Here is a 12,527-nt window from a genome sequence, read left to right as displayed (position 1 = left end):
ATTCTCTCTCAGGAATATCAAGTTTCCCCTGCCTGCCTAACAGTAGATGGTAGTAAACTGAACACAGAAGAGAATCTGGCAAAGGAGCAATCTTTCACCAAGGACGCTTTTAAATCATGAAAAGCATGAACTCAGACCAGTTGTGTAAAAACACGTTTGCTGTTGCAGTAAATAATGTAGTTGTTTGTTAAAAAAAATATAGTAACATGTGCTTGTGTGTGTGTGTGTGTGTGCCTGTAAGACTACAAAGTGAATTGGGGTTTCATGCTTGCAGTGTAAACACTTTTTCCAGCCTCAGTTCTACTTAGTCAATAAACTCTATCTTTAGAATTTTAAATATGGTTAAGTACAGATATATGCAATCTATATAGCAAAGTCTTTGCGTGGGGGCGGGGAGAGGATGTCTTCACTTTGTTTTTTGAGTTGAAAGGAATCCAGCCAAATAAACATCCGAGAACCACTGGTCTAGGTCGCTGCCAGCAGCTATCTTAGTCATTCCCGTCTGCACCTGCTCTCAGCTCTGGGAACACTGCCCTTCGCTTTGCTTCCTTCCTTTTCCCACACTTTCTCTGGCTTCCACGCCAGCCTAGCGCATCCCTAGTTCCAGACACTCCAGTCCTTCAGGATCCCGGGACAGTATCACCTCCCTGGCCACCAGCAGCAGCCCTCCCCGCCCGATGGTGCCCTCGCGTGGGCCGCGCACCTACCAGCCAGGCAAGCGGTGGTGTCCATCCACTTGAGCAGTTGCCCTGCGCTCAGCTCGCCGCGAGAGTCGGCGTGAGCCGGCTGGATGGCCTGGCTCATGAGCACCTCGCCGGGCGCCACCATCGACTCCATCGTCCCGGCTGAGAGAACCCCAGACGCCAGCGGCAGGCCATCCCGATCCCCTGGGGCCCGCCCCCGCTCCAAAGGGCGCTGCCCGCGCCCGCTGCCAGGTGCTTAGGAGGTGAGAGGTCAGGGTCCTACGAGTCAGCCGGGGACTGTCGCGAGGAGGGCGAGGGAGTAGAGTACGCCAGCCTCTCTCGGAGCAGAACAGGAGCGCTGCCCTAGCTCCAAAACGCATGGGGCGGAGACAGGTGTTTCTAGAATGCAGGACAATGGTCACCATCAGAAGACCTTGGCAGAGGAGGGAGCTTTAGAAGGGATTGCATGCTCTCGGGAGAGCGCAGAGCCTTTGCTGTGGAAATGTTTTAGAGAGCTTGGCTTCTGGTTTTTGTTGCTTGGTCGGTTTAGTAGTTGGCCTTTTTCCCCCTGACAGACATTGCAACACTTACTGCTCCGGCCTTTGTTTAAACTCTACCTACAGGTTCTTAGGACACTACAGCGGCTCCAAAGATCATTTTGTTAGGAAACTGATTCCACTGCCAAACAAACTGAAAAACGAACGTCCGGAGGAGCTGGAGGGTGTAGGTGCATCAGTCACCCAACTAGAGAAGACAACATTCTGAGTTTTCTAGTGCCCCCCTCGCCCCCAACGTTCATGGGAGAAAAATCTAGGACACTGTATATGAACTCGAGGCCCACACTCAAGGCCAGCAGGTGCTATACTTTGTAGAGTGTCAGCCACTGGCTTTACAAAGCAGGTCTTTGGGGGAAAACGGGGGATCAAAACCCTTCAGTGGCTCTCGGATCTGAAGATGGAGTAACGGAAGCCTGGAGGGGTGAGGTGGCTTGTCTGATACTACCTAAAACATCAGGACGAGGTGGCAGGAACCAAGGCCTCCTGACTGTCCTGGGACCTCACTGACACCTGGGAATATTGCTGCACTTTCAGCATTAGGTCTCCGGCCACCGAGCTCAGCCTGGGAGCATCAAAGAGAGTCTGGGTCCTTAAAGATTTCTTAGAAATTATATTTTAAAGTATATGTATGTATTTATCTGTATGTGGGTATACATACCTGAGCATGGGAGTGCCCTGGAGCTGGAATTATAGACAGTTATGAGCTGGAATTGTAGGCAGTTGTGAGCTGTCTGCTGTCAGAACTGAGAGCCAAGCAAGCTGTTGGCCAGTGATCCATATTTCTAGCTCCAATTCTGGGAGTTGGCCTCCCCTGTAAATACATATACATTTAATAAATGAAGAGAAAGAGAAGTACTGAGTTGATGCTCTTAGGATCCTTTGTATCTGGCCAGTTTCAGAGTATATAAGCACAAATAAAAACAGGCAAGTCTTAAGTTAGATCTTATAAGAAGCATAAAAATGTCTTTTTTAAAGAGAAGGGCTTATGTAGCCCGGGCTGGATTTGTACTTGCCTTACCTCCCCAGTATGAGATTACAGGCACGGGCTGTGTTTGAAGTGGTGGAAAAGTGAGCCCAGGGCCACCCAAGTGTTAGGCAAGCACTTGTACCGAAGGAATCACATTATCAGGCTCCAAAAGTGACTTTGAAGCCAATTAAAGCTGTTGTATGCAAGATGTTCTCTTTTCATAGCCATCCACTTATTCAAGGGCAATGTGACTGGATCTGTATCATGCGAGGTAGCCCCTATTGGAAAATGCCTGAAATGTTCATATATATATATATATATATATATATATATATATATATATATATATATATATATATTCTGTAATGGCCATCCTCACCATTTAGGAATCAGTGGATTAGGTAATTGTTAACCATGTATTCACTCCACCTACTGATAACTCTGTGGGAAGTTTTCATTGATGTTGGACTATGGTCATGTGACTTGCTTTGGGATGGAAAATGGGGAGGTAGAAGTATACCAGGTTTCACCCATAGTGACACCTTGTACTCTTGGGCGCTTTTGCCTTAAGTAGAACCTACACCCAACTTATGACACATCAGCATCTGACTGGATTCATATATTCAGCAATGTTACTGGTGGTCCCTGCCACCCACCAACCTTGCAAACAGAGCCACCCATCAGACATGCAGACTTACTAATGAATGAGACATTAGTGCCTGTACTTGTGTGCCAGTTTGATGTGTGGGCCCCTTTGTTACCAGCAATTACAGTGAGTTTGATCTGCAAATGCTTGGAGAAATTTACTAAGGTATTAGGAGTAAACCATCTGTGGGCCAAGGTGTGTTAGTTTGACTAAAATGGCGATAGTGAATCGTGTGGCCTCCTGTGTGTGGGTTCTTATCAATGTTAGACATTTTCACAAATATTTAAGCTTAGGTATAAGAAGACACTTTCAAAAAACACGACTTGAAACGAGACAGCATGTGTCTGTATATGACTATATAGAGGTATTTCACAAACCCAAAACAAAAACAGAGTATACTAATATAATGTTTCTTTATCTTTATCACATCTTGTTTGGGTGACTCAATTACAGTTTCATGTCCTTTGTTGTAGTCACACTAAGGTAAATTGCCATCTGCATGCATGAACATTTTCTATCTCAAATACCCTGGCATAAAAATTTTATTATTTGAAGACAGCCTCACATTTGTCCATTTGTGTCCAGAGATATCTTTGAGGATGAACAGTATATGGAGAGCCAGAACATTTGTTAAAGACCATACACAGAACAAGGAGACTCTCCAAGAAGAGAGCTGTAAATTAATAATCTCAACACATGAGAAACTCTACAAAGCGTTTAAGCGGGAATTGTCAAAACTCTTCCCTCTGGAGATAAGGGTGTTTTCTACAGTTCCTACTATAAATAATGTGGCATTTAAGAGATAGAAGAGGACTCTCTCAGAAGCAGACCCTCAGTCGGGAATTGGAGAGCACATGGTTTACTGTAGTAGAAAATGTCAGCACATTGGAAAGTCCAGACCATCAGTGCAGCTTATTAAAAAGGTAGATCCCCAGGCTCCCGTCAGACATCTCCAGTCAGAACAGGTACTTTATTAACATTCCCAGGACTGTTAATTCACAGGCACATGCAAGCTTGCTAACAGATGTGCTAGCTACTTCTCTGTTGCTGTGATAAAACACCATGACAAAAAAGCAACTTATGGAAATAAATGTATTTGGGCTTACAGTTCCAGAGAATAAGGGTCCATGATGGTGGGGCATGACAGTAGGCACAGCATCAGGAGCAGATAGCTGAGAGATCACATCCTCATCTTCATGCAAGACACAGCAGAGAGTAAGCTAGAAGGGCAGCAAGGCGATGAGCTCTTAAAGCCTGCCTCCAGTGACATACTTTCTCCAGCAAGGCTCCAAAGAGTGCTACCAACTGGGAACCAGGTGACCATATACTTGAGCCTATTGAGGATTTTCTCATGTAAACACTACATTAGCCCAGCTGTCCCTCCTGGACGCACAGAAGTGAAGGTATACTCATCTGCCTGGATGGTTTCTTGATAAAGGTCTATTCCAGAATCCTCATCTCAGCAGGACAAGAGGATACACACACCTAGCACTAGGGCCTACAACGGTGAGTGCCAAGGCCATGTGGACAGGAAGAGAGCAGAAGCAGCTGAGATATGCACTGTGCTGTGACAAGAAAGGCAGCCAGGATCCCTTCCACCCACAAGAGACAAATCCCTAGCTCAGGGTTGGATTGGTTCATGTATTTTATACCGAGATTATTTTATTAACAATGGACTCTCTTCACATTTGGTAGAGGTTAGGAAAGGTACCAGAGCAATGCTCTCATTAAAATATTCATTTATAAAGTTAGAGTTTAAGGTTTCAATACAAACACACTAAAATTTTTTGAAGAATAGAGTTCCATATGTTTGGGGTACCAATGTCTCAGCCAGGATCTCCTGTTCTTCTAGACCTGTTGCTACTCAAGGGGTCACTGTAGCTTATACATACATACCCTTTACTCATCTGTCCAGTACCTATATCTTTAAGCCAACCTTTCTCCTGTTTGTTTCCACATATTCAGAGTCATCAACTTTGTGTGGAACTCAGGTCTTCATTTTGTTAGAACAAAGGCCATGAGCACAGAATCCTGGCTTTCCCCTTCCCCAAGTTAGGGTGACCCAATGTCATTGCAGAACCCAGGCTCTGGGAAGTCTCCTGGCCAGCACCGATTGCTTTAATCTGGAATTCTAATGGGTTATGACACAATTTTTTTTAGATCTTGCTGATTTCTGTCTCATTATGTTTTCTTAAAGAATTTTGCGTCTATACTGTTGAGAGCTATTAGTCTGTTATCCTTTCTCTTTAGTTCTCCTTTTCTTCATCAGTCTCTTCTTCCTTGTTATCTTATTCTCCCCCCACCTGCCTCCCCTTCTACCCTTCCTCCTCCCCCGTCCTGTCTTTGTTATTGGTTTTATTTTGTTTTTCAAGATAGAGTGCATGTATCCCTGGATGGCCTGATAATCTCTAGAGGTCATAATCAAAGTTGTAGCAATCCTCCTGCCTCAGTTTCCCAAGAGTTGTGTTTACAGAGATATGTCACCTCAACCATCTTTTTCTATTCTCTTTTTAGAACTGCCTTTTTCTGGTTTGGTTTTCGGTCTAGGAAGTGGTCTCTGAATTCTGCAACTAGAAACGTGCTTTAAAAGCCTAGAATTCTCCAGGAAAGTTCTTGGAACTACAGGGGTTTCTTTTGAGTAAGTTTTAAATTATGGATTTACTTTTTAAATAGTTATTAAGCTACTAAAGTAATCTACCTCTTATGGTCATTTCTGGTTTTAGAAAATTGTTGCTATTCATCTGTGATTTGCCACAGGCAGAGGTGAGCTGGTGTTTTTCTCTTGTTGTCCAACACCCTGCCAGCTCTGCTAAGCCCCACTTGAGCTGTCCCTCCTGACTCTTTAGTTTCACCACAGGACTCCATCTCCTGCCTGAAGTGTTCCCTTGCCTTCCAAACTGGTTCTGCCCTTTGCAGACTCAGTGGGTCAGGAGCTCTAGGTGGAAACAACCATCTAGAGCTTGCGAACCTACCATATGACTGTTGGGCACTAAAGCTTGGTACCACTGTTGTAAGAGGTGTTTCATCAAAGGGATAAGGCTTACCTGGCAGCCTTTACCAAAGTGCTTTTTGTTTTGTTTTGTTTTGTTTAACAAAGGCCATTTATGATTTGTGGAGAGCTTGGCTTGTGTCTGAGTTGGACCTTCCTACCTCCTCTGCTACTTTGAACACGTCACTCAGTTGACTTGTGCCACATTAGACTTTTGTTTTTGTAAATTAGATTGTAGAGAGAATATCTTGTGTATTGATGGATGTATCACCTGCCAATTAAAAAAAAAACCCTACAGCCTATAGGAAAGGATAGAATAGAAGGTGCGACATCGGGAGCAGAAAGAATTCTGGGGTGGAGTCCAGTGTGGGAGATTTGCTCGGGTTTCTCAGGAAGATGTGGTAAGATGATGAAACACACCTCAGCACAGGTAGCCAGCCACTGTGGCAGACTGTAGATTAGAATGAATGGTTAATTTAAGTTGTGATCTAGTCAGAGAACAGCCTAGCTATGTGGTCAAGGTATTTGCCAATATATTATGAGTCCAAGTCTTATTTCTGGGGCATGGGAAGAGGGGGGGAGGGGAGAACCAGGATAACCTCTACAAGTGGTATTTTCCTAGTTCATGAAGTGTAATCAGACCATGGAAATTATTGTTATAAAGCATAAAAATCATGACCAGTGTGATTTATTGTTTATTTATTGGGTGTTTTTTAATTCTCAAAACCATCCTTCAAGTAATATCTCTTTAGAGAACCAAGTCTAGATAATTAACCTGAAACATGTCACACGCCCCTTAAAATATACGAATATAAGATATAAAAAAATATTTTTATATCCCTGTTTTACAGTTAAGAAAACTGTGCTAACTTGCCCAACAGCACATGACTAGGGATTAGTAGTGAAAGGCCTGGATCTTGCCTCATCTGACCTGTGATATCCATAAACAGGTCTATGGAGGATAATAAGGATTAGGAAGTGCGAGGGATGAAAAGGGCATCTTTCTTGTTCTGCCTTACTCTCTAAACCCTGCTGCTCTCCTACTCCCAACTGTGTTCATCCGTCAGCCACTCACTTTCTGTGCTACTGAATGCTTACTTTGTCTAGGGCATTTGGGCAAGTGCTGCTAATACTATTCTTGCCTTACCGGAGGTCATAGTGGAAAATAGCACTTGTGCATATGCTGCAAATGGGAGTTACTCTCGTCAAGGGAAGATGGGGTAGTACACATGCTTGGAAAACTGACTGATGGACTCCTCAGGTTACACATGACTTTTGACTAACTACCAGACTATCAGTCTCCTTCAACAGTGTGTGTGAATGAGTGTGTGTGTGTGTGTTTAGTCACAACCTACAGAAAATTTGGAAGTACTATGCAAAGAGCTTATTTTCTCTGAACCATTTAAAAGCACACTGTGAGTTCCAGGACAGCCAGGATTATCCAGAGAAACCCTGTCTCAAAAAGAAAAAAAAAAAAAAAAAAAGCACACTGTCAATGTGATGACTCATTATACTAAAAATGTTAGTTTGAAAAATTTTCTAAACAGGACATGTCATTAGTCAAACTACTCTATCAAACACACTATCAAATACACTATCAAAATGAGGAAGTTAGTATTAGTTCTCTATTACCAGCTAATCCTCCAAACCCATTCATGACTCAGCAATTTTTTCAGTAAGGTCCACTTGTTACTCTTTAGTTTTCATGTCTTTTTAGTCATCCTCAGTCAAGAACAATTATGTTTTTTCTTTGAATTTTGTGATTTTGAAACTATTAAAGTTCTTGAATCAGTTATTTTTGTGAAATAGCTCCCAATTTGGGCACCTCCTGTCTCCTATAACTTCATTGAGGTTCCATATCTTTGGTAAAGATACTGACTTAGTTAGGTTTCTATTGCTGTGATAAATACCATGACCAAAAGCAGTTAGTGGAGGAGAAGGTTTATTTTATCTGACAGGTTACAGTCCATCATGCTGGGAAGTCTGGGCAGGGTCTCAAGGCAAGAATCTGGAAGCAGGAACTGATACAGAAGCTATAGAGGGTGCTGCTTACTAACTTGATCTCCATGGCTTGCTCAGTCTGCCTTCTTATAAAACCCAGGACCACCCACAATAGGAAATGCCCCACAAGAATGCCTTCAGGTCAATCTGGTAGGGGCATTTTCTCAATTGAGGTGGTTCCCTTTTCCCAAATGACTCTCTAGCTTGGGTCAAGTTGACAAAAACTAATCAGGACAATTGACCCTTAGTCATCTTGACACACCAATACATTACTATTAAGCCTTTCCCCTCTTGTTCAAACTCAAGATCTTATAATATCAGTATCAAAATATAAACCACATTATAACTTATACAACTATCATAGTCCTTAAAAATTCAAACATTTAAAAAAGTCCAGTCTCCTTAAAACATCCAAGTCTCTTAAAACCCCAGTCTCTTGAAAATTCCAAAGTCTTTTAAGTATGGGTTCTAGTAAAGTCAAATTTAAGTCAGATGTTTTCGTACTCCAAGAGAGAACCAGGGCACAGTTACAATTGAATAAAAGAAGACCAAAGTCAGCAGTATGAAAAACTCAGTGTTGAACATCTGGGCTTTACTCATGATACTCTGGTCTTCAAAGGACTTGTCTCATAGGATCTGGCAGGCTCCACCGCACACCTGCTGCAGTCCTTGATGGTTATTCTATGGCATTCTCCAAACTGTTAGTGTCTCTGCTGCACCAGGGCTGCCTTTTTTCAGGTCTCTCATCAGTAGCCTTTCTCTGGTCTCTCCTCAGGGACTCTGACCCTGGCACATGGTGCCAACCTTAACATTGCTCCATAACCCCATTCTATACTGAGGAGACTCCTGGTGCTTAGCCTCAGCTCCCCTCCAAGACCTCTTTATACCTTTGAAACCAGAATCACCTGGGATGCTCTTACATATTACCACGTTTGACTAGCACAGGGTACGGCCTTGGCCCACTCTGGACCACAGCTTCTATGTACTGACTCTGAGAAACACTTCCCAGAAGACTTTGCCTCAATGATGCTGGCTTCTTCCTAAACACTCCTAATTTCTCAGCTATAGTTGATAAATATCCATTGGCTCAGCAAAGCAAAGATGTCCCCCTTTATTGGCTCTGGTCTCTTGTCACATGTTTTAATAGCATATCATACAAATAGTTCTGGTAGAATAGTTACTTCTCTTTGAATCTTCATAAGCCAGGTCTCCATCGTCCAACCACTCTCAAAATTCTCATTCCCTAAGTTCCCACAGCACAGCACCCTGAGCTCTGAGCACTGAGTGGTTTTCCTAAACTCAAATTAAAATGCCACCACAGTCTTTCCCAAAGTGCCTGATGTGGTCCATCACAGCGATACCCCTGCTATTCGTAAACCAGGTACCAACTCCTGTTTTAGAGTTTCTATTACTGTAACAAGACTGCCAAAAGCAACTTGGGGGAGAAAACAGTTTATTTTATCTTACATTTCCAAGCAGATGAGGAGAAGGCTAAGTCAGGGCCTGGAGGAAAAAAACATCTCCAGTATGAGTGTAAATTAAGCACGGAAACAGATTTTGAAAACAAACAAGCAAACAAATAAATGTTAGAAGTGAAAAAAAAATCAATGGATCAAGCAAAATCACAGTGGAAAACACTATCAGCTTCGAGAAAGCAAGAGCAAAAAAAATCAGAAATTGAAGACAAGGTCAAGGAAATGCTGTATTCAAATATCCTTAAAGAAGCATAAAGAAATAGGCACAGCAACACCTTTCAAAATCTCTGTGATATAATCAAGAGGCCAAATGGAAGAACCTGTAAGAATCAGGAGTTGAGATCAAAACTAAAGGCATAGCAAATAAGTCAAATGGGATTATAGAAGGAAAACAAAAACCAAAATTCATTGAAAGAAGTGGGCATTTAAGCGTAAGAGTAACTTTGAACTCCCCAAATTCATAACCAGAGAAGACTTCCTCATGATGCATTTTTCGTGACGATGCCCCGGACTACAGTTCACGCTGGCAAACATTTCATGATACCAGAACTCTCAACAGAAGCCCCCAAAGCATGTCACACTATATTTCAAGGCCTGGAAATAAGTAACTGTCAACAGAGATCACCATAGCCAGCAAAGCTTTTTTAAAAATGTAACAGAGAAATGGAGACATTTTAAAACACATGACCACCAAGCCAGGGCCCCAGAAGATAAAAATTCACAGAGAAAGCACAATGATTTCAATCATGAGGGCATAGGAAATGGGAGAGACGAAAAACTTCGGAAAATTGATCATGTCTCCAACCAAAGCCCTAATGGGAGTGAAGGAGAAAGCAAAAAGAACAGAGAATAATCCAACCAAGCAGGGAAAACCCAACAAAACCACAATGTCTTTTAAACGTCTCAATAGGAGACTTTTTACCCTAAATGCAAATAAATAGGCTTAACTTTCTAAGTAAAAGCTGCTTGCTTTAAAAAAAAAATGACATCTATTTTTTTTGAAATTAATGTATATCACTGGCAAAGACATACAGAAATTTAAGATTTCAAGGACAGAAGTTAACATGCCATGAAAACAAAAGCCAAAACAAGCTGGCAGAGTTTTTCTGATACCTGGAGTAGTTGGCTTCAAAGGAAAGTAATCAGAAGGAACAAGAAAGACTTTGCATAGATAATTCCCCAGGATGATATAAAAATCGTACGTAGCAAAGTGCCCTATGCTGAGGCTCTTAGATTCATAAGATAAACACTAATGAGCATAAAGATTTATAAGCAATAATACAAATGGCTTCAACTCCCTGTTCTCATCACAGGTAGGCCAATCAGACTGTGTCAACAAAGACATTTCAGAATTAGTCTGCATCATAGATACATTTCCTGAGGTACTTACAGAATATTTTATTCAATATTCTTTCCAGCAGCCAGTGGAACTGTCTCTAGGACAGATCACAGTGTAGGCCGTAAAGCAAGTCTTAAAGTGTAAAAGAATCAAAGTAATGGATTTTGTTAGATCATAGTAGAATACAACTAACTAGAAGTTGATAGTGGAAAAAAAACTGTCTAAATAGAGATTGAGCAATATATTCTTTTCTATTTTTATTTATTTTTCTCAAATTTTATTGGTTCTTTGTGAATTTCACATCATGAACCCCAATCCCACTTATCTCCCCCTACTCTCATAATCACCCTCAACCCTTGCAAGTTCCCCCTAAAAGGGAAAAAATTTGGCGTGGAAGCTGTAGTGTGTCACAGTGTTTGCCACAGTTTACCCCTTTGTCCACACTTCTTTGCTTGTAGATGTTTATTACAGTGGTCTGGTTCCAGGCCTCTCTCTTCTGCTACACTATCAATACTGGATCCTCACCGGGCTGCTCTCAGATATCCTGTTGTCGGTCGCCCTATGTCATGGAGAACCTGTAGCTTTGGATCTGACCAAAGAGCTGACCCCTGCACGCACTCCAACAGATCGTTGATGGGGTAGATATTTTGTGGGCCAATTCAAAGTCGTGAGCCTGAGGGTATCTGAGCTGGTCAGTCTGCAGCTCTACTGCACTCACACCACCAGGGCAAATTCTTCAGCCCTGCCCCGGCTGGCTGATCCAATGTTGCAGCCAAAAAGAGGCAGGCGGCTCTCCTGCTCTCCCGCTTTCAAGCCTTGGGGAGGACTTGTCTATGCTCACAACATCAGAGGCAGCTCTACTGTGTTGTCCAGGTGAGGTGCAGGGCCCACTCTTCTGAGTGCTGCAGCAGGCAATGGGCTAAGCCCATTCCTCCTGCTCTCAGGACCTCAGGGGCAAGCCCACCCACAACCCCACCTCCAGGTTAGCTCTACTGTGCTGCCCAGGCAACGTTCAGGGGCTGCTTTCTAGAGTGCTGTGGCTCGGAGGGACAGGGTCATCTCTCCTGTTCTCGTGACTTCAAGGCCAGGTCTCACACCTGCTGCAGGTGCTGAAGGGCAAGGGAGGTGAGTATCTCTCCCTCATCCATGCCACCGCATGTGTCAGGGCCAGTTCTTCCATTCTCATACCCTCAGGGCTGGCTTACCCCAACTCCTCTAATGTGCAGGGCTGCTCTCTCAAGTACTGCCACTGGCTGGGGCAGGGTAAACTCTCGTGCTCTCAAGCCTCCAGGACCAGCCCCAACCCCCACCCGTGCCCAGATGAGGGGTGGGTCTGCCTAGTCCTCAGACATCAGTATTTTCCTGGGCAGCAGCCCAGGCCAGCGATGTATGCCTGGCCTTTGGTGGTAATAGACACCCGCTCTGCCAGGCCTGCCTGGACCCCCTGACACCAAACTGGTGGTCATCTCAGGCTTGCTTTTTTCAGGGAATGTTAGGCTACTAACCACTCAGCCATTCACTGGTCAGACACCGAGCTTAGACATAGCATCTCTCCTCTCTGCCACCTACTGGCACACATATAGCACAGCAGCTGTACCTGCAGTGCCTCTAGGTGCAGGGAACTGTATATATACTGTATATATATTCCCCCCCCCTCTCTGTACATAGAATGTTTTATTTTTATTTTTTATTAGACATTTTCTTTATTTACATTTCAAATGTTATCTCCTTTCCTGGTTTCCCCTCCAAAAACCCCCTATCCCCTTCCCCCTGCTCACCAACCCACCCACTCCTGCTTCCTGGCCCTGGCATTCCCCTATACTGGGGCATAGAACCTTCACAGGACCTAGGGCCTCTCCTCCCATTGATG

At 43.4% G+C, this 12,527-nt stretch overlaps 1 protein-coding gene and 1 non-coding gene across 3 annotated transcripts in view; both read right to left on the bottom strand.

The window, feature by feature from the left end:
• The window catches only part of Acot12 (acyl-CoA thioesterase 12), a 38,589-nt gene extending 37,654 nt beyond the window's left edge, over positions 1-935 (bottom strand). Inside the window, exon 1 of one of the 2 annotated variants that reach the window (XM_029468243.1) lies at positions 708-935. In XM_029468243.1, the coding sequence (XP_029324103.1) occupies positions 708-837 (130 nt within the window). In that variant the 5' untranslated portion in view covers positions 838-935. The remainder of the gene's footprint in view (positions 1-707) is intronic. The other variant, XM_021179871.2, reaches the window with a different exon arrangement.
• Positions 936-12,145: 11,210 nt separating this feature from the next.
• On the bottom strand, positions 12,146-12,276 carry LOC115029144. Its single transcript, XR_003834712.1, has one exon. It is a non-coding gene; the product is annotated as a small nucleolar RNA SNORA17 (small nucleolar RNA).
• Positions 12,277-12,527: the final 251 nt, after the last annotated feature.

This window comes from Mus caroli, chromosome 13, assembly GCF_900094665.2.
Source record: "Mus caroli chromosome 13, CAROLI_EIJ_v1.1, whole genome shotgun sequence".
NCBI classification, from domain to species: domain Eukaryota; kingdom Metazoa; phylum Chordata; class Mammalia; order Rodentia; family Muridae; genus Mus; species Mus caroli.
Note: the sequence above shows the minus strand (reverse complement) of the source record. Positions and strands in the feature narration are given on the sequence as shown.